The sequence below is a fragment of the Dermochelys coriacea genome, chromosome 6, assembly GCF_009764565.3.
Source record: "Dermochelys coriacea isolate rDerCor1 chromosome 6, rDerCor1.pri.v4, whole genome shotgun sequence".
NCBI lineage: Eukaryota > Metazoa > Chordata > Testudines > Dermochelyidae > Dermochelys > Dermochelys coriacea.
The window spans coordinates 115333317-115356056 of NC_050073.1; the positions used below are offsets into that span (position 1 = coordinate 115333317).

Consider the following 22740-nt stretch of genomic DNA (forward strand, 5'->3'; position numbering starts at 1 on the left):
AGAGGAGAGGTCACTGACAGTGAGCTAGATCGCTTGGTAAACTGGGTGCAAGCAAACAATATGCCTTTTGATATGACTAAACGTAGATGTATACATCTAGGAACACAGAACGTAGGCCATATTTAGAGACTGGGGGACATATTCTGGGAAGCAATGCCTCTGAAAAAGATTTGGGGGGGTCATGGTGGATAACCAGTTGAACATGAGCTCCCAGGGTGACACAGTGGCCAAAAAAACGAATGCAGTCTTGGGATGCATAAACAGGGGAATCTCAAGAATAAGTAGAGAGGTTATTTCACCTCTGTATTTGGCACTGGTGTGACTGCTGATGGAATACTGTGCCCATTGCTGCTGTTCATAATTCAAGAAGGGTGTCGATAAATTAGAAAGGGTTCAGAAAAGAGTGACGAGAATGATTACAGGATTAGACAACATGCCTTATGGTGACAGACTCAAAGAGCTCAATCTATTTAGTTTAACAAAGAGAAGATTATGGGTTACAGTCTGCAAGTATCTACATGGGGAACAAATATTTAGCAATGGACTCTTCCACCTAGCAGAGAAAGGTATAACATGTTCCAATGGTTGAAAGTTGAAGCTAGACAAATTCAGACTGGAAATAAGGCATAAGGGTAATTAACCATTGGAACAATTTACTAAGGTTTATGGTGGATTCTCCAACACTGGCAATTTTTAAATCAAGATTGGATTTTTTTTGAAAGATCTGCTCTAGGAATTATTTGGGGGATGGTTTTTTTGGCCTGTGTTATACTGATTAGATTAGATCAGATTAGATGATCACAATGGTCCTTTCTCGCTTTGGAATCTTTGAATCAAACACTCCTTTGCTCATCTTCCACTGTGTGCGTCTCCCTCCGAAGTGCCTCTAACCTTCTCTTCACTTTGAACCCTCATATTTTTATGATGAGAACTCAAAACATACAAGCAACACATGTGTAAAACAATTCTCAAATTACCTTTTCTTTTGGCTTCTTTAAAACATTTATTTGATTAAACAAGATGAAAAAGCCCACTGTTGCTCACTTCACCTGTTGATGGGGGCATGCGAGTTTCTGTTTAAAGGTGCTTTTTATCTCAGAGATAGAATGTGTATCATGTATATGTGATAAAGTGGTTGCTATAACAATTCATCATTTGTATTTAAACATGTGTATACACTGTACTAGGACAAGATTTCCAGTTAATACTCAGAAGGTGAATCAAGGCCCATTTCTGGTAACTGCAAACTACCGAGGAGGGCAACTCAAGCCTTTATCTTTTGTTTTTAAACTAACATTTCTTTTCAATATGTGGATCTAATTACAACATAGATTAGGAGCAATAATAGTGATTCCCTTAAGAAGCACTAATGGGGTCTATTTATCCAACAAAGCCAAATTTTCAACTACCTCCCATCAATCTGACAAACATTTAGGCTTCTAAATGTATAAGTGCAAAATCCCACATTTCCACTTTCACATAGGCTGGTTCCGGTAGTTTACAGTTACCTGACTGGTGCATGCAAATACAAGTTTGAGAGAGAGAGAGAAATGCAGTGAAAAACTGGCCCCCTTCTGTCCATGCAGAATTCTTGCTAAGGCTAGCCAGAGAAGAATGACACCTAATGAACACATACAAATAGCTTGTTCCAGAACACCACAGACACAGGACTTTGCATGCAGAAATGCAATGCAGGACAGGTTGTTCCGGAGAACCCGATCATGTGAGTGCGCTGCGTGGCTGTCAAACTACTTCTACTAAGTGGCTGGAGTAAGGCTTAAGGAGCAAGTATGAGAAAGATTGCACTTAAGCCTGTTTCTCCTCATACATGCTCATTCCCATGTTTTACCATGTGCATTTGTCATTCAGGAAGTGGGATCACAATGGGTTTGTGGCTTGCTAACATTCAGCGTGGGGGACTATATTTAATGTGTAACTTTACGTGCACCTACTTATTGCCTCCACTTGTACTTGAGCTGGAAAGCAGCAGTTTTGTGGATGATGCACAGCCCTGTAGGATAAAGTATGCAAAGATGGCCTTTGTACTTCCACCATCCCTGGCTGGCTGTGCCAGTCTAGCCTCTTGGCATAACTTAGAGCCTGCTCTAATTCATGCCAACTACCAGTCCCCGCACCAAATACTAATACAGTAGCCATTGAAGAGTTGGATATCAGACTGTCTCGACCAAGCTCTCTTAGTTTTGGCTATGTCCCTCACACTGGCCCTAAGAAGGTGGGAGAAGTGGCAGAAGCTCCATCAACTCTCTGGCACCAGAAAATGTTTCTCCAGTAGTGTTACCCTTCCATGGCTGGCTATACCACCTTTAGGGATGATTTGTGCTGGTGGTGCAGCACAAAGTCAACAGCCAGTTGGCACTTCCAAAGAATTCTCTGATGTCTGAAACCTGTTCATGTTCAAGGTTCCTACATGGCAGAGGTTGCTTGCAGAAGCTTAGTCCTGCTCCTAATGAAGTCACTGGTAAAATTCCCATTCCATGGCTTATGGGGGGGCCATAAATATTCTGTAAATGTACTGACTATACAAGCAACTGCACTGAAATCCAAGTGCTGTGTGGAGTTAAGTATTTCCACATGAAATAAATGCTTTTCTTTTCCAGTAAGGTGTACTGATGTATTGGGATCAATACAAGAGAAAGTGGGGGAAATTATAGGGCCTGTGACAGACAGGTCAGACTAGATAATCTGATGGTCCCTTCTCTCCTTAAACTGTATCAATCTACACAGATTTAAGACAAATACCCCTCTCAGTATAGTGTGTCTTTTTTAACAGATCATGAGTACAGGACAGAGTGTGTATATATGTAAAATACACATTCCTTCCAGAAAAATAAATAAATCTCACAAAGCAGGTAATTGTGGGAGCAGCCTTGAAATGCCCTTTGAGTATGCACTGCAGACGCACAACATTACAGATTTTGTCTCCAAACAGAGGCCTGTTTGAAAGTAGCACAGCAATGTTTGGGTATCTCTGGAATGTCAGAACATTTAGTTCACTCAAAAAAAATTATCTTCCATTAAGCCACACAATACAGTCAGATAAGAAGCTACTCACAGCAAACAAATCAGGATCCAGGTGTATCTGAACTCTGTAATTCTCTATGCGCTGTTCATGTTGTTAATATACATGCACCTGGGGCAGATTGATAGGCACAATCAAAATATAAATGAAAAGAGGACACTCAAGATTCTGCAGCACTTGTGCCCCATGATGAACATGGAATAGACAGAGAAATGGGAACAGGCTCCACAGACAGATAATCATCATGGCTCATAGTAATGTAGAAAAAAGAGTCCAGACTGTTATTGCAGGAGGTTCTGGTGTATCAGGCCACAGATGCAGAGCTGATCTGTGCAGCATTCAAAATGACTGCCTATTTTTACTGCCTCTATGTGAATGTCTGCTTTGAACAGGTCAAAAGCCCATACACTGAGAAGCTGCTTTCACTCTCTTCAATTGGGTGGAAGCAGCTTCCTCACAGGAAGGGAATATTTTCTGCCAAGCCCTGTTTTTCCTAGGGCAAAGAGATTAACTTGTGCAGCTAAGGGATATTCTTTTTTGATTCAGAGATGTGACCTTTTGTGCTTTATTTTTATTTTTTTTTAATATTGGAGGCTATTCGATACTCTTGCAGAAATTAATCAGATGGTCAATAATAATCCCCTGATTATTATTTTTTTATAATAAAGAAACAACCCATATTTAATCATATAGAAAGAGGAGAAGGGTAAGTGGTAAACTAACCCAATAAGTTTCAAAGTAGCAGCCGTGTTAGTCTGTATTCGCAAAAAGAAAAGGAGTACTTGTGGCACCTTAGAGACTAACAAATTTATTTGAGCATAAGCTTTCGTGAGCTACAGCTCACTTCATCGGATGCATTCAGTGGAAAATACAGTGGGGAGATTTATATACATAGAGAACATGAAACAATAGGTGTTACCATATACACTGTAACCAGCGTGATCACTTAAGGTGAGCTATTACCAGCAGGAGAGCGGGGGGAACCTTTTGTAGTGATAATCAAGGTGGGCCATTTCCTGCAGTTGACAAGAACATCTGAGGAACAGTGGGAGGTGGGGAGGAATAAACATGGGGAAATAGTTTTACTTTGTGTAATGACCCATCCACTCCCAGTCTCTATTCAAGCCTAAGTTAATTGTATCCAATTTGTAAATTAATTCCAATTCAGCAGTCTCTCGTTGGAGTCTGTTTTTGAAGTTTTTTTGTTGAAGAATTGCAACGTTTAGGTCTGTAATCGAGTGACCAAAGAGACTGAAGTGTTCTCTGACTGGTTTTTGAATGTTATAATTCTTGACATCTGATTTGTGTCCATTTATTCTTTTACGTAGAGACTGTCCAGTTTGACCAATGTACATGGCAGAGGGGCATTGCTGGCACATGATGGCATATATTACATTGATAGATGTGCAGGTGAACGAGCTTCTGATAGTGTGGCTGATGTGATTAGGCCCTATGATAGTGTCCCCTGAATAGATATGTGGACACAGTTGGCAACAGGCTTTGTTGCAAGGATAGGTTCCTGGGTTAGTGGTTCTGTTGTGTAGTTGCTGGTGAGTATTTGCTTCTGGCTAGGGGGCTGTCTGTAAGCAAGGACTGGCCTGTCTCACAAGATCTGTGAGAGTGATGGGTCATCCTTCAGGATAGGTTATAGATCCTTGATGATGTGTTGGAGAGGTTTTAGTTGGGGGCTGAAGGTGACGGCTAGTGTTCCGTTATTTTCTTTGTTGGGCCTGTCCGTAGTAGGTGACTTCTGGGTACTCTTCTGGCTCTGTCAATCTGTTTCTTCACTTCAGCAGGTGGGTACTATAGTTGTAAGAATGCTTGATAGAGATCTTGTAGGTGTTTGTCTCTGTCTGAGGGGTTGGAGCAAATGCGGTTGTATTGTAGAGCTTGGCTGTAAACAATGGATCGTGTTGTGTGGTCTGGATGAAAGCTGGAGGCATGTAGGTAATTATAGCGGTCAGTAGGTTTCCGGTATAGGGTGGTGTTTATGTGACCATCGCTTATTAGCACCGTAGTGTCCGGGAAGTAGATCTCTTGTGTGGACTGGTCCAGGTTGAGGTTGATTGTGGGATGGAAATTGTTGAAATCATAGTGGAATTCCTTAAGGGCTTCTTTTCCATGGGTCCAGATGATGATGATGTCATCAGTGTAGCGCAAGTAGAGTAGGGGCATTAGGGGATGAAAGCTGAGGAAGCGTTGTTCTAAGTCAGACATAAAAATGTTGGCATACTGTGGGGCCATGTGGGTACCCATAGCAGTGCTGCTGATTTGAAGGTATACATTGTCCCCAAATGTGAAATAGTTATGGGTGAGGACAAAGTCACAAAGTTCAGCCACCAGGTTTGCCATGACATTATCGGGGATACTGTTCCTGATGGCTTGTAGTCCATTTTTGGGTGGAATGTTGGTTTAAAGGGCTTCTACATCTATAGTGGCCAGGATGGTGTTTTCAGGAAGATCACCAATGGATCGTAGTTTCCTCAGGAAGTCAGTGGTGTCTCAAAGATAGCTGGTAGCGTAGGGCCTGAGGAGGGAGTCTACATAGCCAGACAATCCTGCTGTCAGGGTGCCAATGTCTGAGATGATGGGACGACCAGGATTTCCAGGTTTATGGATCTTGGGTAGCAGACAGAATACCCCAGGTCGGGGTTCCAGGGGTGTGTCTGTGCGGATTTGTTCTTGTGCTTTTTCAGGGAGTTTCTTGAGCAAATGGTGTAGTTTCTTTTGGTAACCCTCAGTGGGATCAGAAGATAATGGCTTGTAGAAAGTGGCGTTGGAGAGCTGCCTAGCAGCCTCTTGTTCATATTCCGACCTATTCATGATGACGACAGCACCTCCTTTGTCAGCCTTTTTGATTATGATGTCAGAGTTGCTTCTGAGGCTGTGGATGGCATTGTGTTCTGTACGGCTGAGGTTATGGGGCAAGTGATGCTGCTTTTCCACAATTTCAGCCCGTGCACATCAGCGGAAGCACTCTATGTAGAAGTCCAGTCTGTTATTTCGACCTTCAGGAGGAGTCCACCCAGAATCCTTCTTTTTGTAGTCTTGGTAGGAAGGTCTCTGTGGGTTAGTATGTTGTTCAGAGGTGTGTTGGAAATATTCCTTGAGTCGGAGACGTCGAAAATAGGATTCTAGGTCACCACAGAACTGTATCATGTTCGTAGTGGTTGAGGGGCAGAAGGAGAGGCCCTGAGATAGGACAGATACTTCTGCTGGGCTAAGAGTATAGTTGGATAGATTAACAATATTGCTGGGTGGGTTACGGGAACCACTGTTATGGCCCCTTGTGGTATGTAGTAGTTTAGATAGTTTAGTGTCCTTTTTCTTTTGTAGAGAATCAAAGTGTGTGTTGTAAATGGCTTGTCTAGTTTTTGTAAAGTCCAGCCACGAGGAAGTTTGTGTGGAAGGTTGTTTTTTTTTTATGAGAGTATCCAGTTTTGAGAGCTCATTCTTAATCTTTCCCTGTTTGCTGTAGAGGATGTTGATCAAGTAGTTCCGCAGTTTCTTTGAGAGCGTGTGGCACAAGCTGTCAGCATAGTCTGTGTGGTATGTAGATTATAATGGATTTCAAAGAATAAATGGACACAAATCAGATGTCAAGAATTATAACATTCAAAAACCAGTTGGAGAATACTTCAATCTCTTCAGTCACTCGATTACAGACCTAAAAGTTGCAATTCTTCAACAAAAAAACTTCAAAAACAGACTCCAACGAGAGACTGCTGAATTGGAATTAATTTACAAATTGGATACAATTAACTTAGGCTTGAATAGAGACTGGGAGTGGATGGGTCATTACACAAAGTTAAACTATTTCCCCATGTTTTTCCCCCCACTGTTCCTCAGACGTTCTTGTCAACTGCTGGAAATGGCCCACCTTGATTATCACTACAAAAGGTTCCCCTCCCCCCCCGCTCTCCTGCTGGCAATAGCTCACCTGAAGTGATCACTCTTGTTATAGTGTGTATGGTAACACCCACTGTTTCATGTTCTCTATGTATATAAATCTCCCCACTGTATTTTTCACTGAATATATCCGATGAAGTGAGCTGTAGCTCACGAAAGCTTATGCTCAAATAAATTTGTTAGTCTCTAAGGTGTCACAAGTAATCCTTTTCTTTTTGACCCAATAAGGGCTCTCTTAGAATCTGGAATATTTGTTGGCAGGTATTAGCTTTGAAATAAGGGCCAAATCCTTAGGTCTGGCCAAGACCTGCTTGGTGACATATGCTGGAAGCAGGAGAGAAAAGGGGGCTGTAAACCTCCGCAGCCATGCCCCTGCCTGCTGTAGAAATGTGCTCTGTGTGTATAGAGGGCAGCATGACAAACAGCTAGCTAAGCTAGAGAAGCCCCTAGCCGTCCCTTGAAGGCAACTTTCCAGATGCTTCCTGCTGCCTGAGCAATGGAAAGCAGCCAGAAGGGGAACCAAGGATCTGACCCAGTAATCATACACTGTATCCCTACAGACACACACCACATACACAGGCAGTACCAAATCCACTTACCTCCTTCAAAGCAAGATAAAACATTGTTAGCTATTGTTAGCTAATTCATAGTAACTTCTGTCATGCGGAAAATGGTTGTGATATAATTAGTGTGTGAAATCAGACAATAAAACAGCCTCTCTGAAGGAATACTAGTGAAGTCCATTCAAAATTCCAGCAGGCAAAGTATCAGGAAAAGGGAAAACACACACCAAGATGTGTGCATGCATGCACTTAGGGATTACTATTCTGGGTTGTGCGAATTGATTTTTCACTTCATTTCTTCCCTAATATTTCGGACAAGTAGTCCAGACATCTTCAGGGAACAGAAACACGGTGTGTAATACAGAATAATTCACCATACCTCACGGCTCCAAGCTGATGAGCTGTCAGTTGTGTCATTTCCTTCAAATCCCTGGTTGCTGAATGCCGTCTCCATTTGCAAGCTCCCTTCTGTGGTTTGTTGGCTAAGGCTATGGGCAATGCTAGCCTCCATTCCAGGGCCTTTGGCTTGCATGGTACCCCTACTCTCAGAGGTAGTTCTTGAATCAACAGATATGTGGTCATCTTCATGATAGGATAGGTTGTCTTGGAAACTCAGTTGGCTTAGCCCATCCAGTTCTAACAATATTCAGCAAGAAAATCATTTCAGAGTGATTAAAATAACATTCTTTTTTCTCCCCTAATTATCCTTTTTTCCCCATCCACTACAGTAGGAGCCTGGCAGGAACAGCTCTGCTTACGAGACTGTGAGATCCCCGGCATTGAACCCACAAAAATCACACAACCCAAATAAATCAGCATTGCAAGGAATAAAAACGGCTGTTCTCCCTCTGCATCCTGAGCAGGGAATCAACCTGCCTGACACAAAGACAGACATTGGTCAGACAGGATGATCAGAGGGACGGTTGGGAACACGGTGCTTGGGACGCCTACAGTATGAAGGCATCACCAGTCAAAAGACAGATCAGGCATGAAATGGAAAAGTATAATGCACGGGCCTGATCCTGAGAGAAGGGTGTGGTGGAGAGAAACCATCACAATTTCCTCTTCTCGGGTGGTGGGAAGCAACACATTGGCCAGCACAGCCCAATAGGAGGACAGGGACAGGGGCATGGCTTGGGGTGGTTGATAGAATGCCTCCCCTTACACTGCATCTCTCACCTGAAGAGCTTTGGTTAAAGCTGCTCTCCAACCAAGTGGAAACTCTGAGGAAGGTGGTAATGTTACCTCTACCAGTCTGAGCTTGGGTCAAACCCTCCCTGGGACACAGGGATGCTCATTGGTGCAGGGAGATGCACATTACAACTCTCCTGCCTCCCCAGGACAGCTTTTATGCATCTGACCCTCAGGTCTATCCCACTGATTGAAGACAGAAATGTTACTCACCCTGACCAGTAACTGTAGTTTGTCAACATTTGTGTCCCTTTGGGTCCCTCTACTTCAGGTGCACATGTGCCTCTCAGGCCCTTGGCTGGAGATTTCTAGCTAGCAGTGTCCGTTTGGCCTGCATATGCGCCCTATGCCTCAGCAAACACAAAGGCTATTTAGAGGCGTGCGGGAAAACTACCCTCAGTTCCTTCTCTACCCAGGTGTCCCTGAGGGAACATCTGAAGCAGAGGGGAAGGAGGTGGGTAGTGGAGCACCCAGTGGGACACATCTCAAAGAACTTCAATTACTGCACTGGGTGAGTAATCTTTTCTTCTTTGAGTAGTGTCCCAGTGGGTGCTCCACTTCAGATGACTTCTGAGCAGTATCCTAGGAGGAGAAGGGAGCTTCAGAACAGAGTCCAGAACTGAAGATGGTGCTACAGAGCCAAGTACCACATCAGATCTGATGGCATGGAGCAGGCAGTAATGCTTCAAAAACGTACCGATGTCCAAGTAGTGGCTTTACATATCTCAGATACTGGAACAGTCTTCAAAAATACAGTAGATGTTGCCTGTGATCTGGCTGAATTTGCTCTCATGCCCTGAGAGGGCTGAACACCAGCAGACTCATAAGAGGCAGAGACACAACTCAATATCCATTTCAAAAAGTGTTTGAGCAGAGATAGAAGCCCCCTTAGAGTTATCTGCGCAGGAGAAAAGAGTCTAGGACATCTACTAAACTGCTTATTCCTATCCAGGTAGAAGGCCAAGGCTTTTCTAACTTCCAAGGTGTAGAAAAAGGATTTCTGCTGAGAGCTATCGGGTTTGGAAATAATACCGGAAGATGGATAGACTGGCTAAGATGAAAATCTGATGTAACCTTTGGTAGGAACTAAGGATGTGGACGTAAAGAACATTGTAAAGGGTTCCAATCTCCCTGCCCCTACAGACCAATGTTATGGAAACTTAGAATGCCATCTTCAGAGATAAATGAAGTACGCAGCAGGTTGCCTTTGGTTTCTACGGAGGTCTCGTAAGGCAGTTTAGAATCAGGTTAAGGTCCCTAGATAGGGTGGAGTATCTAATGTGAGGGAAGATATTCCATAGGTCTTTAATAAATCTAGACAATACCGGGTGACCAAAAATGGAGAATCCTTGACCAGGGGATGAAAGGCTGATATGGCAGCCAGGTGTACTTTGACCAAGCTGTTGGAAAATCCAGATGTCTACCTGCTGGATCTGAAATTTAGGATGAGGGAAAAGGGAACCAATTCAGGCTGGAGGTAGCGACAACTGCACCAATAGATGAATCTCTTAGATTTCTGCAGGTAAGCAATGCCCTCAACATGGTTGGTTTTTTCCTACTGTTTAATAACACCTGCTATACAGCCAAGGTCCATCTGTTCTGAACTATGAGAGTGTCAAAGTGGGCTCCTCATCCTAACAGGAATGAGTCAGATGATAGAGTCAATGATGGAGTTGGGTGACAGAAAGGGATGTCCACACAGACACAGAGCTGCTCCTTCCACCAGTCTAGGGAGTTCTTTATTTGCAAAGGGACCGTCACCTGCCTGTCTGAGGAGTCCTTCCTTGGAGAGTAGATTATTCTGAGCCAACTCTTAAAGCAATGGAGGTGAAGCCTTATGTGACTGGTCACAAAAGTGCAAGCTATCATATGGCCCAAGAGTTGAAGACAGTTCCTTATTGTGTGGTCTAAGACAGGTTTCTCAACCCATGGGTTGGGATCCAAAATCGGATTGCAGAATGTTTCAAAGGGTCGCATGGCTGCTCCTGTGGCACCTGTCCCACGGGGCTGGCTGGGCTCACCTCCCTACTCCAGGCACTGCAACCTCTGGGGTCCCAGTGCCATTCAGGGTTAGCCGAGCTGTCATGACCATGTGAGTGGCACTGTAACCCCATGAGTCAGGTCACAATTCAACTCACACAAATTTGGTCCAGTCAGTGGAGTGGTGCCAAACCTGAGTGGCGCTGCAACCCTGGAGGTTGCAATGTCCAGAGCAGAGAGCCCAGCCAGTCCCACAGCACAGGAGCTGCCTCTGTGGGGTGAGTGCCCGGCAGGGCCCAGCCCCGCCCCGCTCCTCTAGGGACTAGGATCTGACAGAAATCACCCCAGGGGTTCCACCCCCAGACTATTTACGTAAAAGAATAAATGAACACAAATCAGACATCAAGAATTATAACATTCAAAAACCAGTCGGAAAACACTTCAATCTTTTTGGTCACTCGATTACAGACCTAAAAGTGGCAATTCTTCAACAAAAAAACTTTAAAAACAGACTCCAACCAGAGACTGCTGAATTGGAATTAATTTGCAAATTGGACACCATTAAATTAAGCTTGAATAAAGACTGGGATTGGATATGTCATTACAAAAAGAAAAACTATTACCCCATGTTATTTTCCGCCCTACTGTTCCTCAGATATTCTTGGCAACTGCTGGAAATGGCCCATCTTGATTATCACTACAAAAGGGTTTTTTTTCCTCTCCTGCTGGTAATAGCTCACATTACCTGATCACTCTTATTACAGTGTGTACGGTAACACATATTGTTTCATGTTCTCCGTGTATATAAAATCTCCCCACTGTATTTCCCACTGCATGCATCCAATGAAGTGAGCTATAGTCAACGAAAACTTATGCTCAGATAAATTTGTTAGTCTCTAAGGTGCCACAAGTACTCCTTTTCTTTTTGCGGATACAGACTAACACGGCTGCTACTCTGAAGACTATTTACTGGGTCACGACATATCATAAACATTTATAGATGGGTCCTGAGCCCAAAAAGGTTGAGAACCACTGGTCCAAGGGCTTCGCTGAATTGTCTCTACCAGGCCTGAAAAGGTCACAAATCTGTCTAAAGGGTGTTATGCTCTGGTTGTCAGTAAGTCCCAGTACGCCCATATAAACTGTATCCTTTATACCAGTATCTGCATGAATTTCTTTACGTTCAGCTGAAAGCCCAACTCCTGGAACAGAGCAAGGGCCATCTGGGTGGAAGATAGCACTGCCTTGAAGGAGCAGCCCTTGAGCAGCCAGTCATTGAGGTACAGGAAGACCAGGATCACTTTCTGCCAAAGATAAGCTGCCACTACTGCTAGGTCCTTCGAAAACATCCTTAGGGCTGAGGATAGGCTAAAAAGAAGCATTTGATGCTGGAACAGATCTTGGCCTATGGTGATTCATAGGTATATCCTGTGAAATGGGTGTATAATTATAGGGAAGTAGGTGTCTTGTAGGTCGAGACCTGAAAACCAATGTCCTCCATTAAAGGAATTATAGTGGCCAGAGTCACCATCCTGAACTTTTAAGGTTTTATGAACTTGTTCAAACAGTCTTAGATCCAAGATCAGCCTCTGACCTTCGTCCTCCTTTGGCACCAGAAAATATTTTGAGTAGAAATCCCAGCCCATGAGAGGAATGGACCAATTCCACTGCTCCTAGACAGATAAGAGAGTCCATCTCTTGCCTCAGTGGAGGCTCACAAGAGGGGTCCTGAAGAGGAGTGGGAGGATTTGAACCCTTGACCAACCTATCGAAACCACTGCTTAAATGACGTCTGGATGGTCATAGAGGGCAGTTGGGCATTTCACTTCCTCTGAAAACTGTGTTTCTTTCTGAGGGTTCTGAGAGTCTATGGTACCAGGACAACTGAGTAGGGCGTGACCTCTTGGCAGTCTGTGACCTACTAAAACTTTTCTTGCTCATTGGTGTGTAAATGCCCAAGTAACATAGGGTAACCCTGGAGTCCTTCAATGTGTGTGGAGTTGTTCGTGGTCTCTGATAAAAAGCTTATGACCATCAAAGGGAGGTCCTCTACTGTGTTCTGAACCTCTCTTGGAAACCCCAAAACTTGGCGCCATGATGCCCTGAGCATAACTGCTGCTGTAGAGATTAATCTGGCATTCTGCAGGCATTGTAGATGTCAGGCCCCATTGCTTGCTTGGTGCAGATGGTATCACTTGCCCTGGCTGAGCTGCTTGCATCAGCACTGGTGGCTCAATTAAGGCGCATGATGGAATCAATGGCTGAGTGAAATGCTTTGCTGTTGATGACAGGATACTCAATGGTACCCTAACTGGTGGAAGGTTCTGATGCTCCATCTTCTTGTACTTGGAGCTCCAGGACTTCACAGGCCTGCTAGTTCTGGAGGAAGAGTCCTTGGCTCCAACGGTACCCTTGGAGACTGAGGACCTCAGCAGGGACCTGGTCTTTTCTGCAGCTGTCTCCTTAGAGTAAAAGTCCATGCTCCCCTTTCTGGGAGTCTTCCCAGAAGTCTGCAAAGACTTCCCTTTTTTAGGGGAAGCATGCCTCAAGGTTGACCCGGCGTGATGGATCTGTCTGAAGACAGATGCATTGGGGGGAGGGGAAGTCTCCTGAGCTGGCCCAGAGGGAGGTTGCAGGGATCATTCCATGGCTAACAGTCTGAGCTTTATCTCCTGTTCTTCCTCATCCTTGACTTGAGGGCCAAACAGAAGGAAAACTCCCCTAGGCAACAGACACACTTGGAGTGCCCGTCGCTTACCGATATAGCCTTTGGGCAAGAGAAGCACTGTTTGGAGCCTGGTGAGCCAAGCATTCCCTGCCCAGAGAAGACAAGTCTCCCAGAGGAAAGAGAGGGAAAACAATCCTCTCACCTAAAACTAACTATACTAATTACTAAACACAAATTTACAACCATAAACTACCTAACTGCAAGAAAAAACAGAGGGCTGAGTATGCTGTAGGTGGACATGCTAGGTTTCTGTCTCAGGCCAAGATGGCAGAGAAAGATCTGAAGGCGGTTTGCCCGTGCACCCCTATATAGCCTCAGTATCTGCCACAAGGTGGCATAAAGCTCATGTGCAGACCGAACGGGCACACCTAGCTAGAAATCTTCAATCACAGGCTCGAGAGTCACATGCACACCTGAAGTGGAGCACCCATAGGGATACTACTCAAAGAAGAAGGTTAATTATTGAGGGTAAAATTATCTTCCTTTGTCCGAACTGTGAATTTCTTATCTCCAAAGTGAAGATCTCTACTCTTTATATACAGCACTTGTTCCTCTCCTCACACAGAATCTGCACTGGCAACTGCGAGAGTTCTGCGGATACAGTGTGGAACCGGAAGTAAAATTCTCTCTCCGTTTAGGCAGATTCCATTTATAGTTTAATCAGAATCACGTGTGGCTTAATCAGAAAAACAGGCATCTTCTGATTTTATACTCGTGAAACTGAAGGCAGGCTTTGTTCCAGACATAAATAAGTGTTACAGTGGTATAACTTATTTTCCTTCCTCAGAGTAAAATTAGTTACACTACCGTAATGCTGGTAAAAGTGACAAACTCAGAATGGAGTTCACTGTATTTACATAACCAGTAAGCCACAGCCCTTTTTATTTTTTTTTTATCTTAGGGATTTGTTTTCTAGTTCCTTCCAAGAACTGCACCATTTGTGTGGAAAGCAACATGATTTTTACTATCATATTTTTACTCAATTTCTTCTGCGAATATAGAAACAGAAAATAAAAGCAAAAGCAAGAAGGCAGAACAAGCAAGAAATAAAAAATGTCTGTATACGAATTTACTGAGACTGTACAAATATGGATTCTCCTTAAGGTGTTTAATTAGCAAGTCAGTGTCTTAGACACATTTTAAACAGGGGGTCATCCATCAAAGCATACACCACGTAGCAGACTTTCAGATAAAACATAACTGTAGTAATAAATTATACCCAGGCAATTGCCTTGTGGTTTTGGACTCCTGCCAGGACAATATCTAGATCAATAATAGAGGAATTTTGAAAGCCTTGAAATAAATTAATAACAAACAACTTTCTCTAAGTGTTATGAAAGCAAATGTGGTATACAAGGCAAGTTGCAAGGGAAAGAAAAGAAAAATGTGATTCACCATTGACTATTTTAGGGAACAGTCTTGTTATTTCTTTAAATTTATGGTAGTCCTGTCAACGATAACTGCTTGTGTATATGTGAGGGCGTACTTTGACACTGCAAGAAGTTTAGCAAACATCTGTGCCAGATCAGAGGAGAACTTACGAAGAATGAACTCACTGTACTACGGACAACTATTTCTGGGGGGGGGGGGGGGGGGAGAATTTTTTTAAAAATCATGGACAACTGAAGCGGTATTGAAGGGATGGAGAAAGGAAGTACTGCGGTTCCAGTTCTCAAAAAAAGCAAACAGGAGCCTGATCCTGTTTTTAACATTATAACAACAAAAGTCTACTACTCTCATCACAACACAACTACGGGTAAGAGAAACACCGGAGATCATCAGACAATGGAACAGATTATCAAGGGATGTGGGAAAATTCTCCATCACTTGGCATCTTTAGAACTGGATATCTTTCCCAAAAAACATGCTGTAATGTGATCACAAGTTGTTGGGCTGGATGGAGTCATCACTGGATGACATTCTCAGACCTGTACCATGCAAGATGTCAGACTAGATGATCACAATTGTCCCTTCTGGCTTTAAAATCTATTTATTTTTTAGGGCGATACACGGATGAATTTAAATCAGCAGAAACTTTCCACTGAATATCAGGGAAACCTTCTTACCAACAAGATGTAAAAGGACATGGAATAAGCCTTCCAGGTTAATGATGGATACTCCAGCATTTGAAACTGTGATGAATTGGGAATATATCTATACAATTTGTGAATTCTGTGTGAGATTATGAACCCTGCATGTCTGTGTCAGTCTACAAACTCCATTTTGAATGTGCGGCCTTTTGTCTTCTCTATGGTCTGTTTGCCTCCATGCTGAGTTGAAAATTCCCAAGTCTGGCAGCAAATGAAGGACAGTAGAAGGTAATTGACTCCTACGTTCCCAACTGTTGGACATCTGCTCACTCTAGACACAGGACTGGTCCCCGCCCAGAACTGGTTTAGCAAGGAGGAAGTCACCTTTGCAACAAAGTCACCGAACAGATTTGTGCTCATATGGTGAAGCTGGCAAGGAGGTCACCTGACATGGGGGCAGGGGAGGAGCTGAAAGTTTTAAAAGGGCAGAGGCTGTTCTGCTCAGAGCCCATTTTCTTCAGTCCATAAGGGAGAGACCACTTACTATGCAACAGCCTGCATGAGGCAGGGGACACACTGGCTGCCTGGACCCAAACAGTTCCCCCAGGACTCACAAAGAAAAGTGAGGGGCACTGCAGTTTCCGATGTTTATTGTTTTGAATGATCTGTCCTCTCCAGTGATTTCATGATTAAGTGTAAAAGAGCATAAAAGTGTTAAACTGGGCAAAGTGTGTGCGCACATTGCATTGATAGCTTCACAATTGCTGCGTGCCCCTGAAAGAGTAAAACTGCAAACAGAAGCTTCACACCTTTGGGGTGGAGTGCTGGGAGAGGGTGCGTTTAAGTAACTGGGGCATCTCGGGGGGGGGGTCAGCGCTGGTCCTGGGGCCTACGGCAGGTGAGCTGAGAAGGGGTAACTGACTGAGTCAGTGCCCAGGAAATGTGCCAGAGGCTCTGAGAGAGGAACCAGTGCCGCTGTCTGCTGAGGCTTCTGACGCTTAACACACTGCAGAGGATCCAGCGCCTTGCGAATGAGAGCCAGATGCTAAGCTCTTAGGAGGCTGCTGCTTTGTGGCTAGTGGCCACTCCCCTGTCTTGTAAGTTACAGCACACTCTTTATAGTCCACGAGGGAGGAGGCATACCAGGAAGAAGGGAGTGTGGACAGAATACACCATGCACCAGTATTTTTGGGATCACTGCAAACAGTTAGCCAGAAGCTACTTTTGCTGCATGGTTGGACTGGAGGATCAGGACTTGGGTAAACCGTAGCTAGAGAGACGGGAAAGATAAACTTCATATAACTATCTCCATCCTGCAGCATCAAAGGAAAAGATGAGAGAGAGAAAAGAGAGGCAAAAGGATTGAAGGCAACAGAGTATTTAACAAAAGGCACTTTCCTGGGTTACTGAATGTCCCAACAGGAGATTGTGCAGTTCCTCACCAGATTGTGTTAATACTCGTGATCGGGAACAAAGCATAATTCACTGGAAGACTTCTGAGGATCTGATCCAGGGAAGCTGGGTGCAATATATTCTGCGCAGCTCAAGAGGGAGAGGGACAAAGGTGACTTTCCACCATTTTTATGCTCCTCTGATCCTTGGGCCAGCCAGGGGCCAACCTGGAGACTGGCATAAGCAATAGCAGCCTCAGGGCTTCTCTAATTTACACCTACCTCCCTTTGGCCTCAATAGGCCATTTCACCAACTGGGAAATACAAGAATGTAGACACTATAGCCACACCCCCTTCCCCATCAGGAGTTAGGGGGTTGGGTGGCATATACCTGCAATGGTGACTCTACCCCAGCAATGGATTCCCCAGGCTGAGGGAATCCTCCATCATGCAGTCAGACTAGCAGTACACTTGACTGAGGATCTGAGAAAATCTAAAACATAAATAAGGGGGTGTTATTTGGAATAAAGGGCCTGATCTGCTTCCATTAAAGTAGACAGCAGAACTCCCAGTGATGTGAGTGAAAGCGGGACTGGGCCCTAACAGTCGTTTGGGTTTTTTTAACACGTACAATAAATATTAAAGTAGTACTAATCCTAATGATTTCCGTTTATAAAGACAACAAAGGAAGTAACTGTAGTTCACATTATGATCTAACAGCAGTTCTACAGAGGGGCCTAAATCAAAATGAGCATAATAATTAACAGGTAACTAAATATTTCAGAATCACAACTGTTTTGTGCAACTAAAACCACATAGGCAGTTTCCTGAAACTTTCCCACGAAAGGTTCTCCCAGACATGTCCTGTATTATAGAATGTCATTGAATCGATCAATTTGCACTTGGGTAAATGTTTGAAAACCATTCACGTTTGTTTGGAATATACAAAAGCCACTTGCAATAATTAACAAAGATTGGTCAAAAAATTGTTCCCTTTAGTAGTATAAATTTTTACATTCTGTCGTTGCCTGCCATGTAGCGTATGCACTGGTGAATGATGTAACATAATTCATTTGCTATTTACCTGGTATTTGCAAAACTGCTATAAAAGAAACATGCAACTTCTATTCAAAGTCTTGCTAAAACACACCATATTGATAAGAAATGCAGTTCAACAGATTTCATCGGGCAGAGTCCTACAGTCCTTACTCAGATAAAACTCCCACAGAAATGCATGGGAATTGTGCCTAATGATTAAGGAGCCTAATCTAAAACCCATGCAAAGTTAATGGAAAGATTCCCATTGACTTCAGTCAGCTTTGGATCCAGCTCTAAGTCAGTACTTTAGGAATAAGCTCCAGATGGATTTTAGCCTGAGCAGATCAGAACCAAGGCTGTTCCTTCCCCAAAATAAAAGGACTCTCTCCATGTTAGGTGGCTGTGGATTCAAAGCAAGTGTTTTAATATTCATTTGAGACAGACAATACCTTTGCATTCAGATGCCTTGGTACTGTACTCCTCATGGCTGGACAGCAAGCGGTTGAATTTAGGTTTACGTTCTGAACCCGCTTGTGTTGCCTTTTCAGACACCCCCGATCGAAAACTCTGCGAGCGTGACACAGAGATCGCAAACTGTTTAATCACCTCGTCGTCGCTATCTGAAGATGTGGTTAGCTCTTCATCCTCCCCATAACTGTTCACTGGGAGAAAAACACAGCATGGGCTTTTGACAATTTCACAGGACTTGACACAGAAGTAGGAAAACATGGTACATTTTCAGTTCACTATTTACTTTGGGGGGAAGGAAAAGGAGAGCAGCAATAAGACATATAACTACCATGGGGGAGCAGATGACGCAGGCATGTTTCCTCCGAGTTTTTGAAATCTTTCTGGTGCCTCACTGGGTCTGCAGGAATCACACAATGTCACTCCTGGCTTCCCATCCTGCAGATTCCCCCAACTTTTTTAAAATATGATTGTTCCTCCCACAGCCAAAACCAAAAAAAGGAAAAACATTATCTGTATATAACCATTAGCATGTGCAGAGCCAAAGCAGTAAACACAGGACTCTAAAACCTTCTCAGCATTCCAATAATATCTCCACAGCCCTCTGAAATAAAGACTACTGAGTGCAGAAGAAAGAAAACAGAGAGTTAATCTAGTCTTGGGTTACACCATGAACACGAAATTACAGCATCTAGCTAATAGGCATCACCAATTCTGCATTTCAGAGTCAGCAATGGAACCTTTTGAGAACAATGTAAATTCTAACCTTTAAAGATGAAGATACACATCTGAACATTTTGCTAAAGCTGCCCTTCCCCCTCCTACTGACAATGCTGGCTTTGAATACAGGATCACTGTGTTCTCATTAGTGTTTGAATATCCTTTGTGGGAGGCGGGGGGGGGGGGGGGCACAAGAAGAGAGGAAAGGGGATCTGATGTCCCATATTTGGCCTCCTTTTTCAAATGAAAATGGAGATGAAAGTACAATGCCACACTGCAGATTCCCCAGCCATCTGTATCAGCATAGGAGGAAGTTTTCATCTCTGAACTTGTGGAGCCAAGGGAATTGTGGGTGTAATGGACAACTGGAGTGTGTATGTGTTTGTGTGTGCATGTGAACACACCAGCTGTGAAGTGTGTTACTATTTTGTTACTTACTCTTGAAGATAAAGAATACAACAGTGGCTGCCAAGACTTGTTTCAATAATCCCCATTGCATATCCAAGCCGCTGAACAAATGAACAATGCATACAAGTGCAAAAAGGTGGGGCCATTTTTCTATGCCAATGGCTGATTTTTGAGGGGAAATACAGCTTCATCTGTATCCCACTCATACACAGCTACCTGGCTAAGATTAGGGAAATAGGACCCTGCTTCCACACATCCAAACTCCATTAAGTATCTCTAATACTAATCCAATTAGAAATACCCCCACTGCTTCCCAAACCTACCTCCTTTCATGACAGTTGCCACAGGCCTGCCGTCTATCCCTAGGGCAGAACTCATGGGAACTAGGACAAGGGAGCTCTCAGTGACTGTGAAATTTGCTTCCACCAGGAATCTATCAGAAACTAAATCTCATTACATTGAGGTATCTCATTACGTTGAGGTTGTGTTATCAGATTTGCCTCTGTTATCTGGCTTTGAGTAATATTGCCAATAAGACCAGTATTGCTCTCAGAAATTGGTCTCCTGGTAGGTAAATGGTATTTGTCTATGCCTCGGGGGAAGTCTCACTACTGGGGGAGAAATAAATGTCCCCTACTTTGAGAAAATACACTATTTTAATTGTTTAATAGTTGTTTTGAAAATGGCACTCAGTTACTAATGCTGTATCATTGAGCCCTCCTGAAATTTTAATGAGTTAAAAGGGCTTTTTAATTTTTTTACAGAATTGGGCAGGGACAAGACATCTAACTGCTGAGGTCAGTTCAAGCTTTATAAATCTCTCACAGTGTCATGTACCGCATTAAATAAGTATCTGCATTATTTCCAGTCTTTACAATGGGGTAAATACAAGTAGTTACATTTTCTTCCCCAAAGTCAAGTACTGTCGGTTTCTGTTGCACAGAAAGCTTTTGCCTTAATTACTTTTGGTTTCAGTTTAGCTAGCAGGTGCAGAGAGAATATTTGCTTCATTCAGACTTGTGCATTTAAAGTTGAGAAACTAACTGGGAGATGAAAAGGCAAGAAAGTGTTTTCATCAGTATTTTCATTAACGACTTGGAAAATGGAGTCAAGAATATGCTTATAAAATTTGCAGATGACACCAAACTGGGAGGAGTTGCAAGCACTTTGCAGGACAGGATTAGAATTCAAAAATGACCTTGACCATTAGAGAATTGATCTGAAATCAACCAGATTAAAATTCAATAAAGACAAATGTAAAATACTACACTTAGAAAAGAATAACTAGCTAGGTGGTAGTACCACTGAAAAGAATATGGGGGTTATAGAGGATCACAAATTGAATACAAGTCAACAATTCAAGTCTCTGTGTGGACCGTGCTACCACACACTTAAAATTTGGGGACTTGTAAAGCAGAAGCCAAAGTGTAACTGCAGCACTTGCTATGATGTGGGGTGCTGTTTCTTAGCTGCATTTTAAAAAATACATGCTAATTAAATGCTAGAACTAGAGGGTCTAGAGCAAATGCCTGATATGACTTCTGCTGCTGAATCTTTGTCCTGGAAGGAGACAGCTCCATAGATTGTCACGCTAATATCTTTATAATAATACAAACAAATTTACTCATGGGAAAGAAAAAACTCAATATTCAGATCTACAAAAGCTCTGATTAGAAAGGGGGAAAAGCATTTTCAGAATCACCATGGAAACTTAAATAAAGGGCCCATGATTACGATCTAAACTCGTGAAAGATGATGAATGCATCTTGTGATTTGCAGATGTTGTGCAGTACATGCATTTTAACTCATTTACTCATACACACACAGCCTATTTTACAAATCAAACCTCTGATCATTTCTAAAGGGGAGTTGGCAGTACATTTCAAATACCTCAGACACTGTCTGCAAGGAATTTAAAATACATGTTCAATATTAAATCTAGGTTACAGACATCCAAATACTACACAGCTAAAAACACCCAAGATAAATGGTCCAAGAATTCTTTATCATTACAAGTATAAATAATCAAATATTCTTTATTCAAAGCCTATACAGAAAAGAATGTATTTCACATAACTGATAAAATATATTGTGAATGGTGTCAAATATATGTATTTTGCATAGCGCTCCCCACTTGCATGTTAAATGCTGGTTGTTTAAGCTGTGAGGTCAAGCACTTAGAACACAGTAATGCCAAATTTATCCTTCCCAGATAACCTTAATTCTTTCTTGGGTTTATCCATCCTGTGCTTTGAGGGGTTGATCTTGCTCCACTGAAGTCGTCAATGGGAGTTTCATTATTTACTTCTATGGGAGCAGGATGATGCTCTGAATGAGCAAGTGGTCCAGTGGCAAAAACAGTATGTGACCATGTATTTAAAGATTGTGTTGTAATGTATATGCATAATGCATATGCCTGGCAAATCACAAATGTTCTTAGTACAGTGCCTGCTGCAGCAGTGGCAAAGACATGGGCCGGATCTTAGAATGTTCATGCTCAATTATTATTTTGCTGTGTTGCCACAATTTCCCCATGGAACGCGAGTGACAGAAGAGAAATGGTGATTTTCAATAGTTTATAACTGAGCAAAATCTTAACTGAATTCCATATGACAATAGGGTGATAGCTCAAGGGCTTTACCCCTGCCAAATTTCAAAGTCTGGCTGCAAACAATGGAGGTGTTATAGTTTGTCAAAACAAAGGTTGAAGGAATCTTTTATAATAGAAATGTAAGGCAACCTAAACATAGATGTCACTACCAGATCCCTCTTTAATTACAGGCCTGGTCTTCAAAGGGCCTCAACTTTGTCTACATTGGCACTTTCATCGTTAAAACTTTTGTCGCTCAGGTGTATGAAAAAACAACCCCCGGAACAACAAAAGTTTTAACGACAAAAAGCACCTGTGTGGACAGCACTTCGTCGGCGGGAGGTGAGAGCCTCAGACTCTCTTTTTACGCCTTCAACCAAGTACATGCTAGTACAACTCACTGGGAGTGCAAATGAGGGAATGTAGACATTTGACTACCTCACCTATAGCTACACAGGTAGTTAAGTGTTCATGTGCCTTCATTTGTGCTAACAATTACTTTGGACCCAAAATGATTGTCAAAAAGGAGACCTGGTTTAAAAAAAAAAAAAAAAAAAAGTCAGACTTAAAATGTATTTCAAATATATAGAAACTGGGCCTCTCTGTAATATATTAAAGCTGTACCGTTTCAGGATCATGTTTTTTGTGAACTTAAATACTGCAGAGTGCTTGATTCAGGTAATG

The 22740-nt window shown here is 42.9% G+C and overlaps 1 protein-coding gene across 6 annotated transcripts in view; it reads right to left on the reverse strand.

Annotated features, from left to right (window-relative positions):
- The window catches only part of SYT16 (synaptotagmin 16), a 145249-nt gene that overhangs the window by 13497 nt on the left and 109012 nt on the right, over positions 1–22740 (reverse strand). For 4 of the 6 annotated variants that reach the window (XM_038407553.2, XM_038407551.2, XM_038407547.2 and 1 more), the window contains 2 exons: positions 18320–18532; positions 7892–8148 (listed from right to left, as the gene is read on the reverse strand). In XM_038407553.2, the coding sequence (XP_038263481.1) occupies positions 7892–8148; positions 18320–18532 (470 nt within the window). Of the gene's footprint in view, positions 1–7891; positions 8149–18319; positions 18533–18669; positions 18739–22740 lie in introns of all 6 variants that reach the window. The other 2 variants (XM_038407549.2, XM_038407554.2) reach the window with 2 other exon arrangements.